The sequence below is a fragment of the Gorilla gorilla genome, chromosome 18 (assembly GCF_029281585.2).
Source record: "Gorilla gorilla gorilla isolate KB3781 chromosome 18, NHGRI_mGorGor1-v2.1_pri, whole genome shotgun sequence".
Taxonomy (NCBI): domain Eukaryota; kingdom Metazoa; phylum Chordata; class Mammalia; order Primates; family Hominidae; genus Gorilla; species Gorilla gorilla.
The window spans coordinates 32,636,486-32,656,886 of record NC_073242.2 but is presented as its reverse complement, the minus strand read 5'-3'; the positions used below and the strand labels follow the sequence as shown (position 1 = coordinate 32,656,886).

The 20,401-nt window shown below is 40.2% G+C and overlaps 1 protein-coding gene across 12 annotated transcripts in view; it reads right to left on the bottom strand.

Moving 5' to 3' along the window:
* Positions 1-20,401, bottom strand: part of PARN (poly(A)-specific ribonuclease) — a 193,263-nt gene that overhangs the window by 70,621 nt on the left and 102,241 nt on the right. For 2 of the 12 annotated variants that reach the window (XM_055365790.2, XM_063699633.1), the window contains one exon: positions 15,191-15,504. The exons of 9 other annotated variants lie outside the window; for them this stretch is intronic. In XM_055365790.2, the coding sequence (XP_055221765.1) occupies positions 15,206-15,504 (299 nt within the window). In that variant the 3' untranslated portion in view covers positions 15,191-15,205. Of the gene's footprint in view, positions 1-15,190; positions 15,505-17,732; positions 18,063-20,401 lie in introns of those variants that run through there. One more of the 12 variants, XM_055365798.2, reaches the window with a different exon arrangement.

Here is a 20,401-nt window from a genome sequence, read left to right as displayed (position 1 = left end):
TGATTACAGCATGGACATTAGATCATATCAAAATCATATCAGTGTTAAATTTCCTGAGTGTGATAAATATATTAGGGCAATATTTTTAAAAAGCCTGTGTTCTTAAGAGAAATACACTAAAATACTTCTAAGCAAACTGTTATGTCTCTGACTCTCAAGTAGTTTAGCAATAAAAAACATACATGCATACATGTTCACATATGTATATATTATGCTTGTGTATATATGTGTGTGTCTGCAGAGAGGGAGATAGAGCAAATATGATAGAATGTTACCAACTTGTCTATAGGTTTGAAATTTTTCAGAATCAAAAGTGAAGCTGAATGCAGTGGCACGAGCCTTTAGTTCCAGCTACTTGAGAGGCTGAGGCAGGAGGACTGCCTGAGCCCAGGAGTTCAAGTCCAGCTTGGCCAATATAGTGAGACCTCACTGCCTTTAAAAAAAGAAAAAGAGTGGGAGAAAATATTAATAAAAAATAAAATGCATGAGGTCTAACTCCAAAAACAAACAAAAAAGGAAAGAAAATGCATTCTCTCTCAGTAGTAATCAAACAAATGCCAGTAAGAATGGTTTTGAAATGACTTAATGTTGGAGAAGCGTAACTAATATAACCTTTTTTAGAGGGTGATCCGACAATCTATAAGAAATTCTGGACCAGGCGTGGTGGCTCACGCCTATAATCCCAGCACTTTGGGAGGCTGAGGCAGGCGGATCACCTAAGGTCAGGAGTTCGAGACCAGCCTGACCAACATGAAGAAACCCCATCTCTACTAAAAATACAAAATTAGCTGGGCGTGGTGGTGCATGCCTGTAATCCCAGCTACTCGGGAGGCTGAGGCAGGACAATCACTTGAACCTGGGAGGTGGAGGTTGCAGTGAGCTGAGATGGTGCTATTGCACTCCAGCATGGGCAACAAGAGGGAAATTCGGTCTCAAAAAAAAAAAAGAAGAAATTCTGATTCTGAAACTTTTTGTTGAAACCAGCTCTCTGACTCTATCATGTAATCAACAGAGGCCAAGTGAAGGCCAGGCGTGGTGGCTCACACCTGTAATCCCAGCATTTTGGGAGGCCAAGGTGGGTGCATAGCTTGGGCCCAGGAGTATGAGACCGACCTGGCCAACATGGCAAAACCGTCTCTATTAAAAATACAAAAAAGGCATGGTGGTGTGTGTCTGTAGTCCCAGCTACACGGGAGGCTGAGGCGCAAGAATCACTTGAACCTGGGAGGCAGAGATTGCAGTGAGCCAAGATTGCACCACTGCACTCCAGCCTGGGTGACAGGGGGGAAAAAAAAAAGAGGCCAAGTGAAATTCTAGAGACTTTTAATTTCCCATTTGCAGCTCTTTCTATAAGAAATTCCTACGCCCAAAGAGGTTTGAGAGTAATAAAAATTGTAGTAAAAATACAAAATAAATGAAGGATCCTATAATAAGAATACTATTGAGTAAATAAATTGTGGCATATCAACTTAATGGCTTATCTAATGCAGTCAGTTAAAATTTAAAATGATTTCACAGAGTTTAAACAACCTGAGAACATTTCTCAACTGTTAATGAGAAAAGCAAATCTTCAAGTCCATCTATAGTATGATTACACCTACATAAAATAATGAAAATGATACTGTAAGAAAATATGCCAGAATGTTATAATTATTTCTGGGTGATTATGTTTCATTATTGTGTGTTTTCCAAATTTTCTGTCATAAATATGTACCTGTCTTATTTTTATAAATACTTTTTATCCTAAAGTGGCAGGTCAATAGACAAATAACATAGGCAGGCAGGCAGGCAGGCAGATAGATAGATAGATAGATACATAGATAGATACATAGATAGACAGACAGACAGACAGACAGATAGGCAGGCTGGGCATGGTGACTCACATCTGTAATCCCAGCACTTTGAGATGCCAAGGTAGGGGGATTGCTTGAGGCCAGGAATTCAAGACCAGCCTGGGCAGTAGAGTGAGACCTCCCTCATCTCTACACCATAAAAAAATAATAGTAGCAAAATAATTTTTTAAAAAAATAAATAAAAATAAAAGATAAAACATGTGTAGCATTCCTGGACTCAGAACATAATATAAGATTTTTGTTATTATAGTGACCTGATTTAGAGGATCTAAAAAGTGAGTGTGGGGAAATGCAGGCTCACATTCCCATAGTGAGTCACTCTGTAATAACCAGAGAGAATTTATAAAAACGAAACTTTAAAATAACTATAGGCTTAAGGCTAACAGATATATCAAAAATTAAATAGAAATCCCTATAATTTCTGAATGTATGCAAATCAACATTGTAGGCTGACAATTTCCAACATTTGATAGAATTTTAAAATTATTCAATGTTGTATGTGGAAACTTGAAAAAAAAAAGATAATTTAAAAATTATTCTCAGGGGGCGGGGCATGGTGGCTAACGCCTATAATCCCAGCACTTTGAGAGGCTGATGTGGAAGGATCATTTGAGGCCAGGAGTTCAAGACCAGCCTGGGCAACACAGCAAGACCCAGTCTCTTAATTTAAAATATACATATATATATATATATATATATATATTATTCAAAGTAAGTGGTTCTGAGAATAATAAAATTATCCTGAGAATCCAGGAGGTAAAAAAATTTTTTAAAACGTAAAATTTCCAAAGAAGCAATTAAATTATAAATAAATAAAATTATTCTGAAATAATTAAAATAACTCAGGTGACGTCACCCACTGAGACTGACTCTCAAGAAAGACGCCCCTTTGCAATGAGAAAGGTATCTCTCTCCTACAAGGTTACAGTAGGTAAGATGTTTTTGGCTTATGGTAAACAGCTTGTTTGAGAAGTTGCCTAAGAAAAGTATAAACCCCGTGTCAGCTATTTGTTAGACTTACTCATCAGCCCCTGATGTGGCATCCAGACACCACCTACCCACCCATAGATAATCTCCTGGCAACATCACCACTAAGCTGGCCCTGCTGGCTCATAGAAAGAACAAACAGCGCACTTAGGAGCTACTGAGCTGGAGGTGAAGAGAAGGGAAAGAAATGGGGCTTTATTTAACAAGTGTGACTTACTGCATGATTATTTAGTAATTTTTCCTTTGGCTAACAGTTTATTTTAAATTTTTATTGAAATGGTAAAGCAGTTTAATAACTAATCCTTTTTCATGTGAAAGGACCTTTGGAAGATGCAAATTTTAAGCCCTAAACCCCATCCATCACATAAGATAGATAACAAATTATGAAGATCAATTCTCATCAACATTCAAAGCCTACCCACCAATATTAAACTCTAACAGTTGGTCAAATCCACCAATTTCTAAGAGCACTTGAAAGATACTTTTATTTACATATTAACTGCACTAAACAAGTACTAGGGCAAAGTGTAAAACTTGCTTCATATAATCAGTACATCCTCAACCTCTGGAAAGCTTTCCATGTTTTTCTATTCTTCAAGGAATACATCTTTGGCATTGAATTTCTTTTAGTAGAAAAGGAAGATAACAGGTAAGTGTCCTTGTTATTGCTTTGGATCCCTCAGAAATGGGTTTCACAACTCACCAGAGTTGGAAAACAAAAATGTGAGGGCCTTGTTGATTCTAACATACTCCTAACAATTATCTTTCGGTGGAGAGGGCTAAATCCTCACCCAGAGCAAACAAACAAAAACACCCCAACAGAACAATGGCAAAAACAACTGGTAGGATGTTCCCGTTGAGAAGGATTCCCGGATCACCTAAAGATTCCTCCTGTCATCTACTGGGTGTTGCTGCCAGGGCATTTCAGGCATCTTTGCAGCCCGAGACTCTCCTCAAAGGAAAGAACAGCAAAGGCTGGGGGAATATGTTCATTTGTGAAGAAAAGGAAAATGTCAGGGTCGTTTTCAAAGCATGGGGTGATTAGTTTTGCCAAAAAATAAGTCAACAAAAACTGCAGAAAAACTGAGTAAAGCTACATATTCTCCTAAACTGTAAACTGCCATCAAGGTGGCTCTTTTAATCATTACATATAAAATATCCAATGTACCCAGTACTGTTATTTTTCTATCATTTTGGCGAATTCTAGGAGGAAAAAAATGAAGAATGGGGAAGCTATAAACTTAGGAATAATTAAGTGCCTACACTGAACCACAAATTATATAGGACTTTGTAAAAATTTGTTTAATCCACAAGTATGGAAGAAAAATCAATCTTTATGATTTAAAAAAGAAAAAAACTCAGAGACTCAAAGAGAAAGAAAATAATTACTTAGTTAAAACAACAAATAAGGAAACCCAAACTTTCAGCTGGACTTAGTTTCTTAACCTACCCTTCTGCTTTTTTGAAGTCCATGCCAGGGCAGTGTGTTTTGAGCCTAGATCTCCATGCTCCAGTCCTCGGCTGCCAACAGCAGAGGCCCAGGACAGAAGTCCGGCCACCCCCATCTATGTGACATGGTGTTTTGACTTTGCCATGCAGGCAATGCTTATCACCTAGCCAAACTTACTCTTCTGTTACGCTAAACCAGGAGGGGGAAAGACAAGGCAAAGGAAGAAAAGACATCTATAAAAACAGCAGAAAATGTTTCTGAGGCAATTTTTCTTTTCAGAAAAAAACTGAGCCACAGAGGAAAAAATATTCACCAATGTCAAAAGTTCTGAATGCCACCCAACTATGGGATTGCTCAATCAAGGTAGTTTCTGGATCATTTCTCCTTTTAAAGAGCCCCATGAATACACAAAATCAGATCATAAGTTCTTATTCTTCCACTATCACATCTATGAAATTATTTCCTTTAAATTATACATTAGTCTTCCCTTGTTAAAAAATGTAAGAAATAAAAATTAAAAACTCACTGCTAGCTTAAAGCCTTAAGCACTAGCTTGTTTACCTCCATGAGTTCACACAGGGTGATGAGTCCAAGGTCCCATTATCTTTTAAAGGTCAAGGATGAGATAGCTTGGCTTGTTCATGAACACAAGGCTATACCCTCAACACCCTGCTCAGAAATGAATGCCACTGTTTGTTCACAAAGGACAGGGAAAGAGCATCTAGACAGATTAACACAAATCCATTCCCACTGCTGAGAAACCCCAAACCACATCCTATTTGATGGCTCATTTAAAAAAAAAATTACTTGGGAAGTGTTCAGGCAGCAGATAAATTCCTACACTAGTCAGAAAGAACAGCTAATCAACAATACATCACACATAATATAAGCTTGACTCAATGAGCTCAAATCATGACAAAAATATGAGACTGAGACATATGGTTCTTCTCTGCCTCCTAAATTATTGGGTGTAGCAGTTTCAAGCAGAGATCCATGTATACCCGAAAGGTTAAATGTATCCATTATGTTATGTTATGTTATGTTATGTTATGTTATGTTATGTTATGTTATGTTATGTTATATTTTAGACACAGGGTCTCACCGTCTCACCCAGTCTGGAGTAGAGTGGCACGATCTTCACTTACTGCAGCCTCGAACTCCTGGCCTCAAGCAATCCTCCTGCCTCAGCCTCCCAAGTAGCTGGGACTGTGGGTGTGTGCCACCATGCTCAGCTAATTTCTAAAATTTCTTTGTAGAGATGAGGGTCTTGCTGTGTTACCTACGCTGGTCTTGAACTGTCCTCAGTCTCAGCCTCCCAAAGCACTGGGATTATAGGTGTGAGTCACCAGGCCTGGACATTAAATACATCTATAACCTACTTCACAAATAATTCTGAAAAGTCTCTAGGGTCTAAAAATAAAGTGATTTTTTTCCTTCCTTCTGGAAGACATAAGTTAAAAAGGCATTGTGTACAAAAATCAGTATGACAAAGAATTTAATCTTCCACTGTGTAGCTAAGAATTACCATTTAGTTGAGAACTCCTAGACTTGTCATGGCTGTGCTAAGTGTTGTATTAATAATCGTCCTGGCCGGGCGTGGTAGTTCACGCCTGTAATCCCAACATTTTGGGAGGCTGAGGCAGGCAGATCGCTTGAGGTCAGGAGTTTGAGACCAGCCTAGTGAACATGCTGAAACCCTGTCTCTACTAAAAATACAAAAAATTAGCTGGGTGTGGTGGTGCACGCCTGTAGTCCCGAGGCTGAGGCACGAGAATGGTTTGAGCCTGGGAGGTGGAGGCTGCAGTGAGCCAAGATCACACCACTGCACTTCAGCCTGGGCAACAGAGTGAGACTCTCTCAAAAAAAGAAAAAAATCATCTCACCCAACCTGATCCATCCTGTGAGGTCTGCTCTAAAGACACCAGGGGGAATGGTGTGTCTATGAGGAGGAGGCTCACCATCTTGCTCCAGATGTGCATGCAAAGTATTACTTCAGCTTCGTTTTACTCAGGAGGACACCTGGGCTCAGAAACCTTTGATAAGAAATCAAGGGTGGGACCCCAGAAATCCAAGTGGGACCTTATGGGACTCCAAAAATGGAGTTCTTTCCACTCTGCCTTATTGCCTCTGATATGTTTATCCAAACGTTTCTACAGAATTTGACCATCCAGGTAAAATCAGCAATAAAAGCAAGCACTCTTCTTGCACATTTTAAAGCGGTTTTTGTTGTTGTTTTTATTTTTTAATCTTACAGCTCAAATAAATGTTTCTCTACCAGAAGCACTTAAAAAATATTATCATTATTTTTGAGACGGAGACTCGCTCTGTCACCCAAACTGGAGTGCAGTGGCATGATCTTGGCTCACTGTTGCAACCTTTACCTCCAGGATTCAAGCGATTCTCGTACCTCAGCCTCCTGAGTAGCTGGGATTACAGGTGTGTGCCACCACTCCTGACTAGTTTTTGTATTTTTAGTAGAGACGGGGTTTCACCATGTTGGCCAGGCTGGTCTCCAACTCCTGACCTCAAGTGATCTGCCCGCCTCGGCCTCCCAAAGTGCTGGGATTACAGGCATGAGCCACTGCGCCTGGCCAAAAATATTTTCAAAACTTCAGCAAATAAAGTATAATTATCAAAAACAAAATCATTAACGTAATATAAACTGCTCATATATAATACAAACATGAACTATTTACTATATATATTCATTTTACCTGAGCTATGCTTTGTTCTCTCAAATTTGTTACGAGGAAACCATTTTGAAGCCATGGCCCATGGATTCTACCAGTAATGATAAGCATTTCGTGCTGGGAGTCCTATAAAATCCTGTCTTCATTACACATAATGTACCATACTTTATGAGTTCTGGCCCAACAGGTTACCTTATGGCTAAGAACTGGAGCTACTTTTTAGATAGTTCACTAAGAGCAAAATCTGTAACTGGGCCAGAAGGCTCTGCACATGGCCTACCTATCTTCCAGCTTCCTGCTCCCTCCCCTGCCCGCACAATACTGCTTGGCACTGGCCTTCTGTCACTCCTGGAACCTGTCGGCCCTTCTCCCTGTTGTGGCTGAGCCTTTAGAAAAGGCGCTTCATCATCGTGGAGCATTCCTGCCACTGTCACAAAGCTCTCACTGACCATTCTTTCACTTCTTGGAGCAAAACTCTCTTTCTTAGAGAAGCCTCCCTGACTGCCGCAGACGAGGTCCGTTTACCCTGTCCTGCCCTCTCAAAGCACTTTCTACCCTTTACTGGACTAATTTCTGTCTCTCCCACTAGACTGCAAACTCCATGAGGGCAGGGCATCTGTTTTGTTCACCACAGTATCCTCAGTACCAGGTCAGTGTCTGGCACACATGCATTAATTCAACAAACATTTGAGCACTAGTGCACATAAGGGATTGTTGTAGGCACAGGGGACATATCATGAATTTCAGATTCTAGTCAAGGAAACAAGACAATGGTGGGGGTATGGACAAAAGGAAACAATCAGTGCTTCAGAAAACAAGATAGCAAGGAAGGGGGGATGTAAGAGTCACTTTATTTATTTAATTTAATGTCATGTCATTAATTAATTTATTTTTTTGAGATGGAGTTTTGCTCTGTCACCCAGGCTGGAGTGCAGTGGCACAATCTCGGCTCACTGCAACCTCTGCCTCCCAGGTTCATGCCATTCTCCTGCCTCAGCCTCCTGAGTAGCTGGGACTACAGGTGCCCACCACCATGCCTGGCTAATTTTTTTTGTATTTTTAGTAGAGACAGGGTTTCACCGTGTTAGCCAGGATGATCTCGATCTCCTGACCTCATGATCCACCCGCCTCAGCCTCCCAAAGTGCTGGGATTACAGGCATGAGCCACCACGCCTGGCCAAGAGTCACTTTAAATGCAGTTGAAGGCACAACATCATTAAGAAATTCTGAACAATCATTTGATGGAGGTGAGGTGAGGGAGACTGAATCACTAAATATCTGAGGAAAGGTATTTCCTCAGAAATATGCCATACTTGTAATATAAAATACCATACTTAAAATATGCCATATTTTATGAGTTCTGGCCCAAAAGGTTACCTTATGGCTATGAACTGGAGTAACTTTTTAGATAGTTCACTAAGAGCAAAATCTGTAATTCGGCCAGAAGGCCCTGTAGCACGTGGCCAGCTTGCCTTCCAGCTTCCCAAGGGAGAAGGGAGGAAGCAGTGAGTGAAAAGGCCACCTGAGGACCTGTGGAGTACGGTCTGGAATAAGCAAGCAAATAGCAGATACTCTATGGCATAAATAAGGCTGCACAGGGAAGCTACGTTAAATCAAGATGTTAATTATCACAGATGCCAAGGTGAAGCTAAGTTTCCATCATGTAACTTCTCTGTGGGGAGTAACACAGTATGTGGCCCAAAGAACAAACATCTTTACGAATCAACACTTGCCTGTTCCTTATTGTCCCCTCAACCAAACTTGCCGTTGTCACTGTGTCACTGTGCTGGTTACTCATTTCTTCACCAAATTCCAGAATATATACTTGTTTTTGTCTCTTACTGATCAGCCTTTGAGATGGGATCTTGCTATATTGCCCAGGCTGGACTTGAACTCCTGGGCTCCACAATCCTCCTCCCTCAATCTCCTGAGTAGCTGGGACTATAAGCTTGTGCCACCACTCCTGGCTGCTAACTTTTTTTAAACAGATGTCCCGAATATAAACATGAATTCCACCTCAGGTAGCAAATTCTACAGTATATTTTGTTGCAGTTTTACTGGTTTCACTGGCCTAACAACTGACCTTAAACATATGTAGATGGAAATATTTTATTGTCAATTTAATGTTTCCTCAGAGATTTTAGCAGTAAAAAGAAAGGAAAACAGCCACTAGAGGTAAGTGAAGAGGACTGCATTTAAATCCCATAAAGCAGCAGCAGAAAAAATTCTCCCTATGGCCAATGAATGCATGACAGAAGGACACGCCTAAAAAAGAGATGAAAAGCTGTACCTAATATTTTGAAATGAACTAAAAGATTTAAGATAATAATATATGAAAGAACATTAAGGCTAGGCATGGTGGCTTGAACCCATAATCCTAGCTACTCGAGAGGCTGAGGCAGGGGGATTATTTGAGCCCAGGGATTCAAGGCCAGCCTGGGCAATACAGCAAGACCCTGTGTCTTAATTTTTTTTTTTTTTAATTAGCCAGGCATACTGGCACACATCTGTAGTCCTAGCTACTCAGGAGGCTGAAGCAGGAGGATTGCTTGAGGCCAGGAGATTGAGGCTGCAGTGAGCTATGATAGCACCAATGCACTCCAGCCTAGGTTAACAGATACTCGACTAAAAATAAATAAGTAAATTGATAGATAGACAGACAGACAAACAGAATGAACATTAAATCAGAATTAGGAAATCTCAGAAATGAGGTCACAGTACTCAAGAAAACATTAAAACTCAAAAAAAATTAGATATAAAAAGGAAAATTGTTTTATGAGGGCCAAATCAGAAAAAATACAAGAATAAAAAAACACAACTTGCCTTAAGAGAAACAGATAATTAAAAGATAAAAAATTTTAAAACCAAAAAAGAATTAAATAAAATAATTAGAAGTTAAATAAATTAAAAATGACTTGAAAGAAAGTGACACAGATGATGGGCAAAGATCCAAATAGCTATAATAGAAGTTTTCATAGACAAAAACAAAAGCAAGCGAACAGAACAACACTGAAAATTACAACTCAAGAAAACTTTGCTCAGATAACCAAAAAAGGCTCAATATTGCATGCTGGAAGGCTATACCGCATACATCTGCGAAAACGGATCCAAAACAACTAGTCAAAATATACATTTCAGTAAAACTAGGAGACTTAAAAAAAAAATTCAGCGCATCTGGTCAAAAAGAGTAAGTCAAGAAAAAAAAGTCAGATTGCCATCACACTTTGAGAGAAGCATTTCAAGCCAAAATAAAACGGAACATATTTAAGATTCTCAAAGAAAGAACATTTGAATCAAGGGTTCTTTCATATATAATTTTACACCTAGCTGAGCCTACTTTCAAGTACAAAGGCTTCTGACAAACTAACATTCAAGAACTCAGGGAGCATTTTTCCCATGACTCTTCCAAAAAAATGTAGTAGATGACCAAACTCACGGAACAAACATCATCGTAGGAACTGAGAGTGAGAATTAAATGTACACTTACCTGTAAAACAGAGACTAAACGATGGTTATAAGCGTTAGCATAGAGTACACAATGGCTATTTGCTCTGACAATGTAAATATGGTATAATTATTTTAAAAAGAAAAGGACAGAATGAAGAGGGCACACAAGAAGGTAGAATAAGAGTGCTGACTTCCTTACAGCTAATAAAGGGTATTTCTCTAAATCAGACACAGAAGAGGGAAGGCAGGGAAAATAAGAGATTATAGCTAATTTCAATATTGGTCATAGTAGGGTACCAATAGACAATGACTAAAAAGAGACACGACTGAAGTACTGTATAACGTTATTTGTGGCAGACTGTAAAATGGCAGAAAAAATCCTTCCTTTTTATGCATGCCCCTTGCAATGTGACTTTTCTGCTCCTGCCATCAAGAGGTGCAGTGTATTTACTGCTCCCCTTGAATTTAAGATTGGCATGAGACCTGCTTTGGCTGAAGGTATATTAACAAGCATAATGCAAACTGAGGCTTGCAGGGTAACTTATGCTGTCTTGCTGCTGGGAACCCTTTGGTCACCATGTGGACAAGCCTGGACTAGCCATCTACAGGATGAGGGGCCACAGGGGGAGAGGCTCCCACTGTCCCAGTAATCCCAGCTGAGACACCAGAAGTGTGACTGAGGTCATCCAATCCCAGCCAGTCTGGCCTAGACCAGAACTGCCTAGGCAACCTACGGAATTATGGGAAACAGGTAAGTATTGTTTTAAACCATTATGTGTTCAAAAAATGAGGTTTAGAACGAGGAGGACATCTGAAAAATAGAATATGCTTGACGACTGCCTTATAAGTGAATAAATAGCCCATATGCTTATATGCTAAAAAACAGAATATGCCTGAAGATTGCCTTATAAGTTAACAGAAAATAAAAGGTTATTTTTTCTTTTTTCTTTTTTTGAGACGGAGTTTTGCTCTTGTTGCCCAGGCTAGAGTGCAGTGGCACAATCTTGGCTCACTGCAACCTCTACCTCCCAGGTTCAAGTGACTCTCGTGCCTTGGCTTCCTGAGTAGCTGGGATTACAGGTGTGCGCCACCATACCCAGCTAATTTTTTTGTATTTTTCATAGTGATGGGGTTGGCCAGGCTGGTCTCAAACTCCTGGCCTCAAGTGATCCACTTCGGCCTCCCAAAGTGCTGAGATTACAGGCATGAGCCACCATGCCTGGCCAAAAGGATGTATTTTCAAACCAGATGTTGAGGGGGTGTTATCTAATTTCAATATTCCTATTAGAAAAATAATTGATAATGGAAAACATGGGGAGTGGCTATGGTATTACATAATGGCATATGTAGCCCTTAGAACAAAAATTTAATTTGCTGTTTTAAAAACCCCTCAAAAATAATAAAAATAATACAAATTAAAAGAGATAGAGAATAAATAAAACAGACCACAGAAAAAGACTACTTCATATACCCAGGAGGTCGAGGCTGCAGTGAGCTGAGATCACACCACTACACTCCAGCCTAGGCAACAGAGTAAGACCCTGTCTCAAAAAAAAAAAAAAAAAAAAGACTACTCATATAAAAGAATTGCATACATACATATGTAATATGAAACAATGACAGAGCCAAGGCCAAACATATTGGCTATACCAATACATTTAAATGGGCTTAATTTATGTGTTAAAATTAAAAAAAAAAATTCAGATTGGCTAGCAAAGCAAAATCCCACACTATGCCATATTACTACTGTGGTACTACTATGCAATAATCTCCTGAATGGCTTGTAAAATAAAAAAAGCAAAGTAGAAAAAAGTAAATATAGCAGATTACAATTTACCTAAGAAACAGAAGAATATAAATATGTATACTTATGTTTTTATGTTAAGAAAAACAAAGGAAGGATGAAGCAAAACAAAAATTACTTTTAAATAGTTACTCATTAAGGTGGGGAGAGAACAGGATGGAGGAGACAGGAATTAAAATCTAGACTTTTCTCAATATAGTACATCTTGTCTTTTAAATTTGACTTTGGAACTACGACAATATTTTAAATAATTACAGAACAGTTATATTTTTAAAAGTGATCTCTAAGAAATGAAAATAAAAGAAAACAAATGAACCCAATGTCTCCAACTGGGGGCATAAGCTCACAGACAGGGAATGTTCCAGAAGCTATCAGACTGTGCACCCCTAGAGATACACTAAGGTGGAAAGAACTGCAAAAGAAAAATCTTAAGCCATCCTCGATTATTAAATCGGTGGCGAATGCACTGGTTTTGTTATTCTGAGGCTGTGGGGTGTGTATCATGGGATAAAGCAACTGAATGATTATATGATATTCTATTTCTACCATCTCCAGTGTCATTGAGAACCAGGATTCTTGCTATGAGAGAAAGAACGTATATATTTAGGACAAAAAAGATTAAGTAGAAAACCTATAGTCCTGATGTTGTATCAGAAATATCAGTTTGAACTCATGATGTATTTTCATCTGAAAGAAAGGAGAGGGGCGTGGAGGGGAGGGGAGAGGAGAGAGGAAGGGAGGGGAGGGGAGGGAAGGGAAGGGAAGGGGAGGGGAGAGGACGTGAGTGGAGGGTGGAGGGGAGGGGAGGGGAGGGGAGGAAGAACATTTTCTGAGCTCTGTCTGTTGTAAAGCTCAGAAACAATAACCAACCCAGTACAATGAGCACTCTAGCACCCAGAATGAGGTCTCGAAATGCCATTTTCCATGAAAGGAACCAGAGCTCTTTGTAGAAGTGCTGATTCCAGGTCTGGGGAAGCGAATGTACAAGATGAGCCTGGAACATCTTGTCATCTCAGAGGGCCAGTCAAAAGAATTCATCGGCCAACCTCAAGAGGTTCTGATTTAAAACACTGGGAGAACTGGAGCATTAGTAAGGGTCAAAACTGTGACTGACTAAATCATATTATAGATTTCTCTATGTCATTATGTCCACAAGTCCATGATGATACTAAAACAAACTAACTGGTCACTATTGTCCATTTCTAGGCAAGAATCAAACATAAATTCTGCTTTTCCTATACCAATTGCCAACCACATAGCAGACAAGTAAAAGTTTCTCTTTATAGATATATTCCAACTAATAAAAGAAAAAGACATGCTAGAATTACAGTATCACCATATTGCAGTCTCCAGTGAAATAATGGATCTAGGTTAAGCATTAACACAGCCAATAAATCACACACAAAAAGAGAGATACTAGATACTAGATGTGCTTCCTGATGAAAGAACACATCACCACCTGTGAAGCAGTCTTGCAGCCTCAAAACATCAATTATTATTCTGATCAAGCTTCTAGCTTTAACAACAAGCTTATATGAAAAAGGAGGACAAAAGAATATATAAAACAACATGAGAGGTGGGATGTGGATACAATCAGTAAAGTTCAGACTGTAAGAAATGCTACAGGACAAATAACCTTGCATCTTCAACAAACGAGGGGGTGAGGGCAGAAGACAGACACACTGATAGATTAAGAGACACCACAGACATTTCAACAACCACCATGTGTGGCCCTTATATGAATCTTGACTTCAGTGGAAAAAGATAAACTCATGACGTTTGTGAGATAACTTGAAATTTTAACAGTCTATCAATAGCTTATCATATTAAGATATTAATGATTTATTTTTTAGGAGCAATACTAATATTGTACCTATGTTTAAAAAAATAATCTGTGGGCCAGGCATGGTGGCTCATGCCTGTAATCTCAGCACTTTGGGAGGCCAAGGTGGACTGTTTGAGCTTAGGAGTTTCAGACCAGCCTGGGCAACATATTGAAACCCCGTCTCTACCAAAAATTAGCCAGGTACAGGGACATGCACCTGTAGTCCCAACTACTAGGGAGGCTAAGGCAGGAGAACAGCTTGAGCCTGGGAGGTGGAGGTTGCAGCGAGTGGAGATCGCACCACTGCACTCCAGACTGGGTGATGGGAGTGAAACCCTGTCTCAAAAAAAAAAAAAAAAAAATCTGTTTTTAAGAGACACACTGGAATATTTCCCAGTGAATATGATATGGATCTAAAATATGCTTCAAAATAAAAAGTGAGAGAGCAGGTGTTTGTAGAGATGAAACAGGACTGGCCACGATAAGTGGCTGAAGGGGTTGGGGGTGAGTACAGACTTGTCACTATATTCTTCTTTATAGTGTGTGTGTCTTGGACATTTTTTTCCACAATAAAAAGTTCAACCAAACAAACAACGTGAGTGCAACAGGTTCTCCCTCAGAGCATGGAGGAGACTGGCCACTGCCACAATCATGGTGTTGGCCTCTCTGGTTACACAATGCTTTATCCTTTAATTCTCTAGTCTAGTTTCTCCAAATAGCTTCAGTAAGGCAAAAGATTTTTATCAGAACGTCATTTTCACTTTCACTGCTTTTCAGCTCTATCAAGGGCTTCTATAATGTACACTTTGGCAAACCTAAACATTCCCTTTTCTTTTTCATACGAAAAACAAAGCAAAATAGAGTACTTGACAGACAACAGAGAATTTCCCCTTCTTTTCCCTTTAGAATAATGAAGATGAGGCTCCAAACTCAACCTCTTGCAGCCGTTCTCTGAAAGTAAACCAGGGTTGCCAAAAAATTCTATGGCCTGCAGGTCCCTGCGTCACCCCATCCTCCAGCCTGGCAAATCTCTGACATGTGGTAAAGCCTGTGCAAAGTCACATGTCAGGAAATAAACACACAGAGCCACTCCACTGAACATCAGTTCACAGCCACAGGAACGCTTTTGCTTTCCATTTGGAATATTTGTTAAATATATGTAACGGGCCGGGCACGGTGGCTCGCGCCTGTAATCCCAGCACTATGGGAGGCTGCGGTGGGCGGATCACCTGAGGTTGGGAGTTTGAGACCAGCCTGACCAACATGAAGAAATCCCATCTCTACTAAAAATACAGAATTAGCAGGGTGTAGTGGTACATGCCTGTAATCCCAGCTACACGGGAGGGAGGCTGAGGCAGGAGAATTGCTTGAACCCGAGAGGTGGAGGTTGTGGTAAACCAAGATTGCGCCATTGCACTCCGGCCTGGGCAACAAGAGCCAAACTCCATCTCAAAAAAAAAAAAAAAAAAAATACACGTAACCACCACCTATTGACGTTTCAGTCAACAGTGGACCCCCTTATACATGGTGGTCCCATAAGATTATGATACTGTATCTTTTCTATGTTTAGATATACAAATACCATTGTATTACAACTGCCTACTGTATTCAGTACAGTAACATGCTGTACAGGTGTGCAGCCTAGAAGCAAAAGGCTACTCCTTGTAGTCTAGGACTGCAGTAGGCTGTACCATATAGGTTTAAGTACACAACGATGTTCACACAACGAAAATGCCTAACAACACATTTCTCAGAAGGTGGCCCCTGTTACTAAGCTTATGACTGTATTACTAAGGAGCTAAGTCAAAGGTAAAAATAGTCCAGCAGGTAAAAACAAGAAAAGCTCAAACACCAATACTACAGAGAGATCTTTAGCCACAAACATCATTTGCACATCAAGAACCAAACAGAATTGGGGTGCAGGTGAGGAGGTGGGCTGAGCTAAGGTAGAGCCTCTTCCCACTAGGAATGTAAAGGAGTATTAAAGGATAATTAGAACTTTTTTTCCTAAATGCACAAATCTCAGGTGTCAGAAATAAGAGAGAAAAGAGCTGGGCATGGTGGTATACGCCTGAAATCTAGCTACCTGGGAGGTTGACGCAGGAGAATGGCTTGAGTCCTGGAGTTTAAGGTCAGCATGGGCAGCACAGTCAGACTTGGTCTCTTAATAAGAGGGAAGCAGGAAGGGGAGAAATAACAGAAAATGTAAAGCCAGGGCTTAAGAGAAAGAGTGGGCTGGGGCAACCCTGGTGGAAAAAAGGGGAAAACAAGACCAGGTACAGGGGCCAATATCCAGAAGTCACAAAGACCCAGACATGGCCTCAGACCTGTGTGGCACAGGAAGCTGGAACAAGGTCCCTGCATCAAGATGGGCACACAGAAAGGCTGCCCCCTCCAAGTGAAGAAGGCAAGAACAACAACCAGCCCAGAGAAATGGCAACCAAAGCTCCCTGTCCATGGCCTGGGGTGGGGAGAGAAAGGTCTGTAAAGAGAAATCTCATCTCAAGCCTGCTCCACAAGTGGGTGCTAAGAAAAAGGAATAAAGAAAACACCTGGTAATACTAAAGATAAGTGCACCCAATTCACCATTTAAAAGACAGATTCTCAGACTAAAGAAAAGCAAATTTACATATAGATGCTCTTCACAAAAGACACATAAAAAGCTACTCAGAAAGAAATTCAGAAGTAAAAGGATGAAAAAGATGTATCAGGCAAATACTGAACAAAAAAGGAAAACCTTGACATAAAGTTATCAGACAAAAATGAGTTCAGGACAAAAAAACCCCAAACAACAAACCACTAATTAGAAAAACAGCATTAAACTATGCAAAGCAAAAACTGACAGAATTATAAAGAAAAACTAACAAGTACACACACACACACACACACACACACAAACTATACATATACATATATATATCCCCCAATTATAAACTCATGTCAAGCAAACAAAAATAATTAGTAAATATACAGAAGATTGGAACATTTCTGACAAACCCTACACTTAACAATTAGAAAATGTACTTTCAAACAAACTTGGCACATTTACAAAACCTGACTAGGCCATAAAGCAAGACTCAACAAATAGCACACACTGTCTTAACCACATTCTCTAACACAATGCAATACAATCAGAAAATACAGTCAGGACAGGATGCAAATTAGAGCAATCTCTGCTTTCTGCCCCATTTCTCTGAACACAGTCAGAGAAGTCTATCCTCCTGCTGACCTAAAATTAATACTGTACATACGTAGAGATCAGATACAGAAAAGTCTAAAGATTTATACAGAATATGAAATGATTATTACATTTAATGTCAAAGACAGAACAGCTAACCAAAGGAAAACAAAACCTGCCTGCCTCTTTGAGCCTCCCAGAAGTGACAGAAGGATTAGGGACATAAAGGGCTCAGTCATTCAGAGGACAGGGAGATCCTGAAACAACCTAAGTATAGTCACGTGTTGCCTAATGAAGGGGTATGTTCTGAGGAATGCATTGCTGTGTGAACACCATAGGGAGCACTTATACTAGATGGTGTAGCCTACTACACGCCTGGGCTATACAGTATAGCCTGTTGATCCTAGGCTACAAACCTGCACAGCATGGTACTGAATACGGTAGGCAACTGTAACACAACGGTTAAGTATTTGTTTACCTAAACACAGAAAAGGTACAGTAAAAATATGGTATTACAATCTTATGGGGCCACTGTAGTATACGCAGTCCATAGTTGACTGAAATGTCATTATGTAGCATATGACTGTGTTGATTCTAACCTGTGATGTATTAAAATTCTCACTTTTCTTACCCTAAGACACTTAAAATATTTCATGGAGTGTTGTTTCCCCAAGACAGCTACCTGGTTATGACTTCTTTATTTTGTTTGTTTTTTCTTATTAGTAAGCTCTCGAAGAACAGCCAAAGCGTGAAGGCAAACCAGTATGCCATCATACCCTTGGTCCATCACGGCGGTTTAGATCAAGATTCATTACCAGGTACACCTTCCTGTCCAAACATGAATTATGAAAAAGATCTTTACTCCTAGGGGCAGCTGTTCACTGCTGCTGCTAAACTGCAGCATTAAGAGTATTCGATTTATCAAGATAAGAAGACAAAGATCAAGCTTGAACATAATCACTTTTCAAACTGCTTGCAAGCATTCGAAGTGGGGAAAGACAAGGAGGGGAAAAGCTCCTTTAACTAAAATTAGAAACCTACTGATAATTTAAAGGAAACTCTTTACATTTACTTAAAATATGTTACTGAAGATATTTTATCTCCACTAGAATATAATTTCCCAAACATTATTCAATTAAAATATCTCAGAAACAATATGAAAACTGAGTAATCAACTGCCTGTAAAAATTTCTCCAAGTAGTTAACATCAGCAAAATACAGCCATCAGTGCCACTCGGATCCTGCTTCATGGTTTTTATGTGTCTTTCCTTGTTCAGATCCACTAAATCTTTCTATTACCAGACAACACAGAATATCATACATATAAAATGAAACTCTAATTTCCTTTGTATATCAAGATGAATCTCTCTTTTAAATATTATAGTCCAACCCAGCATATGTAATAGGGAGGAAGGGGGATATAATTTCATGAGAAAAGAGAAGGATTTAAACAATGACAGATTTTAAAACAGTCTATAACAGAAACAACTACTACTACTACAAAATATGAGGAGTGTTAAATTTCCTTGTTTCAGTTTGTCTGAAGTTATCCAGAATACTTACAGATAATCTTGCAATGGAATTTCAGTATGAAGATCTCTAAGAAAAAGATCCGGATTAAGTTCTTAAGCTAGTAAATGCACCTCTCTACAGATGAGGAAGTAAATGCATCAAAGGCTGTTCCCCAAGAAATGAAACAGATGACTCCCTCCCACCTGAAAGATAAGGATGTCTCTGGAAAACTCAGGATGCCTAGTTTGAAGTTGTCCAAGACTCATCAGTTTCCAGCACTTAATACTGATGTGGTATTTTGTAACCCTCGATGCAGCGGTCACAGAAGGGACAACCCTTCTATCATGGCAAGGCAGGGAACCCAATTATTCCCAGACCAAGGTGGGGTACACAAACATCCCATTCAAATGAAGGTCAGCACAGCAAGCAAACAGGGATCATGAATCAAGCTTCCAGGAGATGAGGGAAGGCAATGGCATGGAGGCTGTGTGCTCTGCTGGGACACAGGACCCTTCCCTCAGCCTGTCCCTCCTGTTCATGGCACCCTCTCTTCATTATCACCTACCTGCAAAGGGGCCCTGAAAGCCTATGACAGAGCCGCTCAGTGAATCCAGAGATTCAGTTCACTCAACAGACCTAAAAAGCAACACTCTCCTTAACTGTAGGCTCCACCAGGAAAAGACTATACTGTCATTTGCACAGAGGTGAAAAGAAAGATTGCCTAATAGGAAGGACACTGAGTGTTCTCACCATGATTTCAACCAAATTTTCTTTTTCTTTTCTTTGAGATGGAGCCCAAACTGTAGTGTACAGTGGTGCGATCCTGGCTCACTGCAACCTCCACCTCCCGGGTTCAAGCAATCCTCCAACCTCAGCCTCCCGAGTAGCTAGGATTACAGGTGTGCACCACCAGGCCTGGCTAATTTTTTTCGTATTTTTAGTAGAGGCAGGGTTTCACCATGTTGGCCAGGCTCGTCTCAAACTCCTGACCTTAAGTGATTCGCCCACCTCAGCCTCCCAAAGTGCTGGGATTACAGGCATGAGCCACCACCTATAACCAAATTTTCTACATGTTACTTTTCCCAAGAACTTGCCAAAAGAATTAAATAAATCATCCACTGTTTCTTTTTTTTTGAGACAGAGTCTTGCTCTGTCACCCAGGCTGTAGGGCAGTGGTGTGATCTCGGCTCACTGCAAGCTCCGCCTCCCAGGTTCACGCCATTCTCCTGCCTCAGCTTCCCGAGTAGCTGGGACTACAGGTGCCTGCCACCACGCCTGGCTAATTTTTTTGTATTTTTAGTACAGATGGGGTTTCACCATGTTAGCCAGGATGGTCTCAAATCTCCTGACCTCGTGATCCACCCACCTCAGCCTCCCAAAGTGCTGGGATTACAGGCATGAGCCACCGTGCCCGGCCTCATCCACTGTTTTTACTCAGCTCCCATCTCAGGCTGCTTCCTTCTAAAGGAGCCAAGATGCAAGTTAATAAGCAGCTGAAATGAACAGGCTGGCAAAGTAAACCATACATCCCCGGTTTTCCCAAACCTCATCACACAAACGAAAAGTCAAGGCTGTAATCCACAATAAGGAGATTCATCTGCAGAAAATAAACTATCAAGAAAAGAATAAAGCAACATCATCTTCAATTAAAGTCA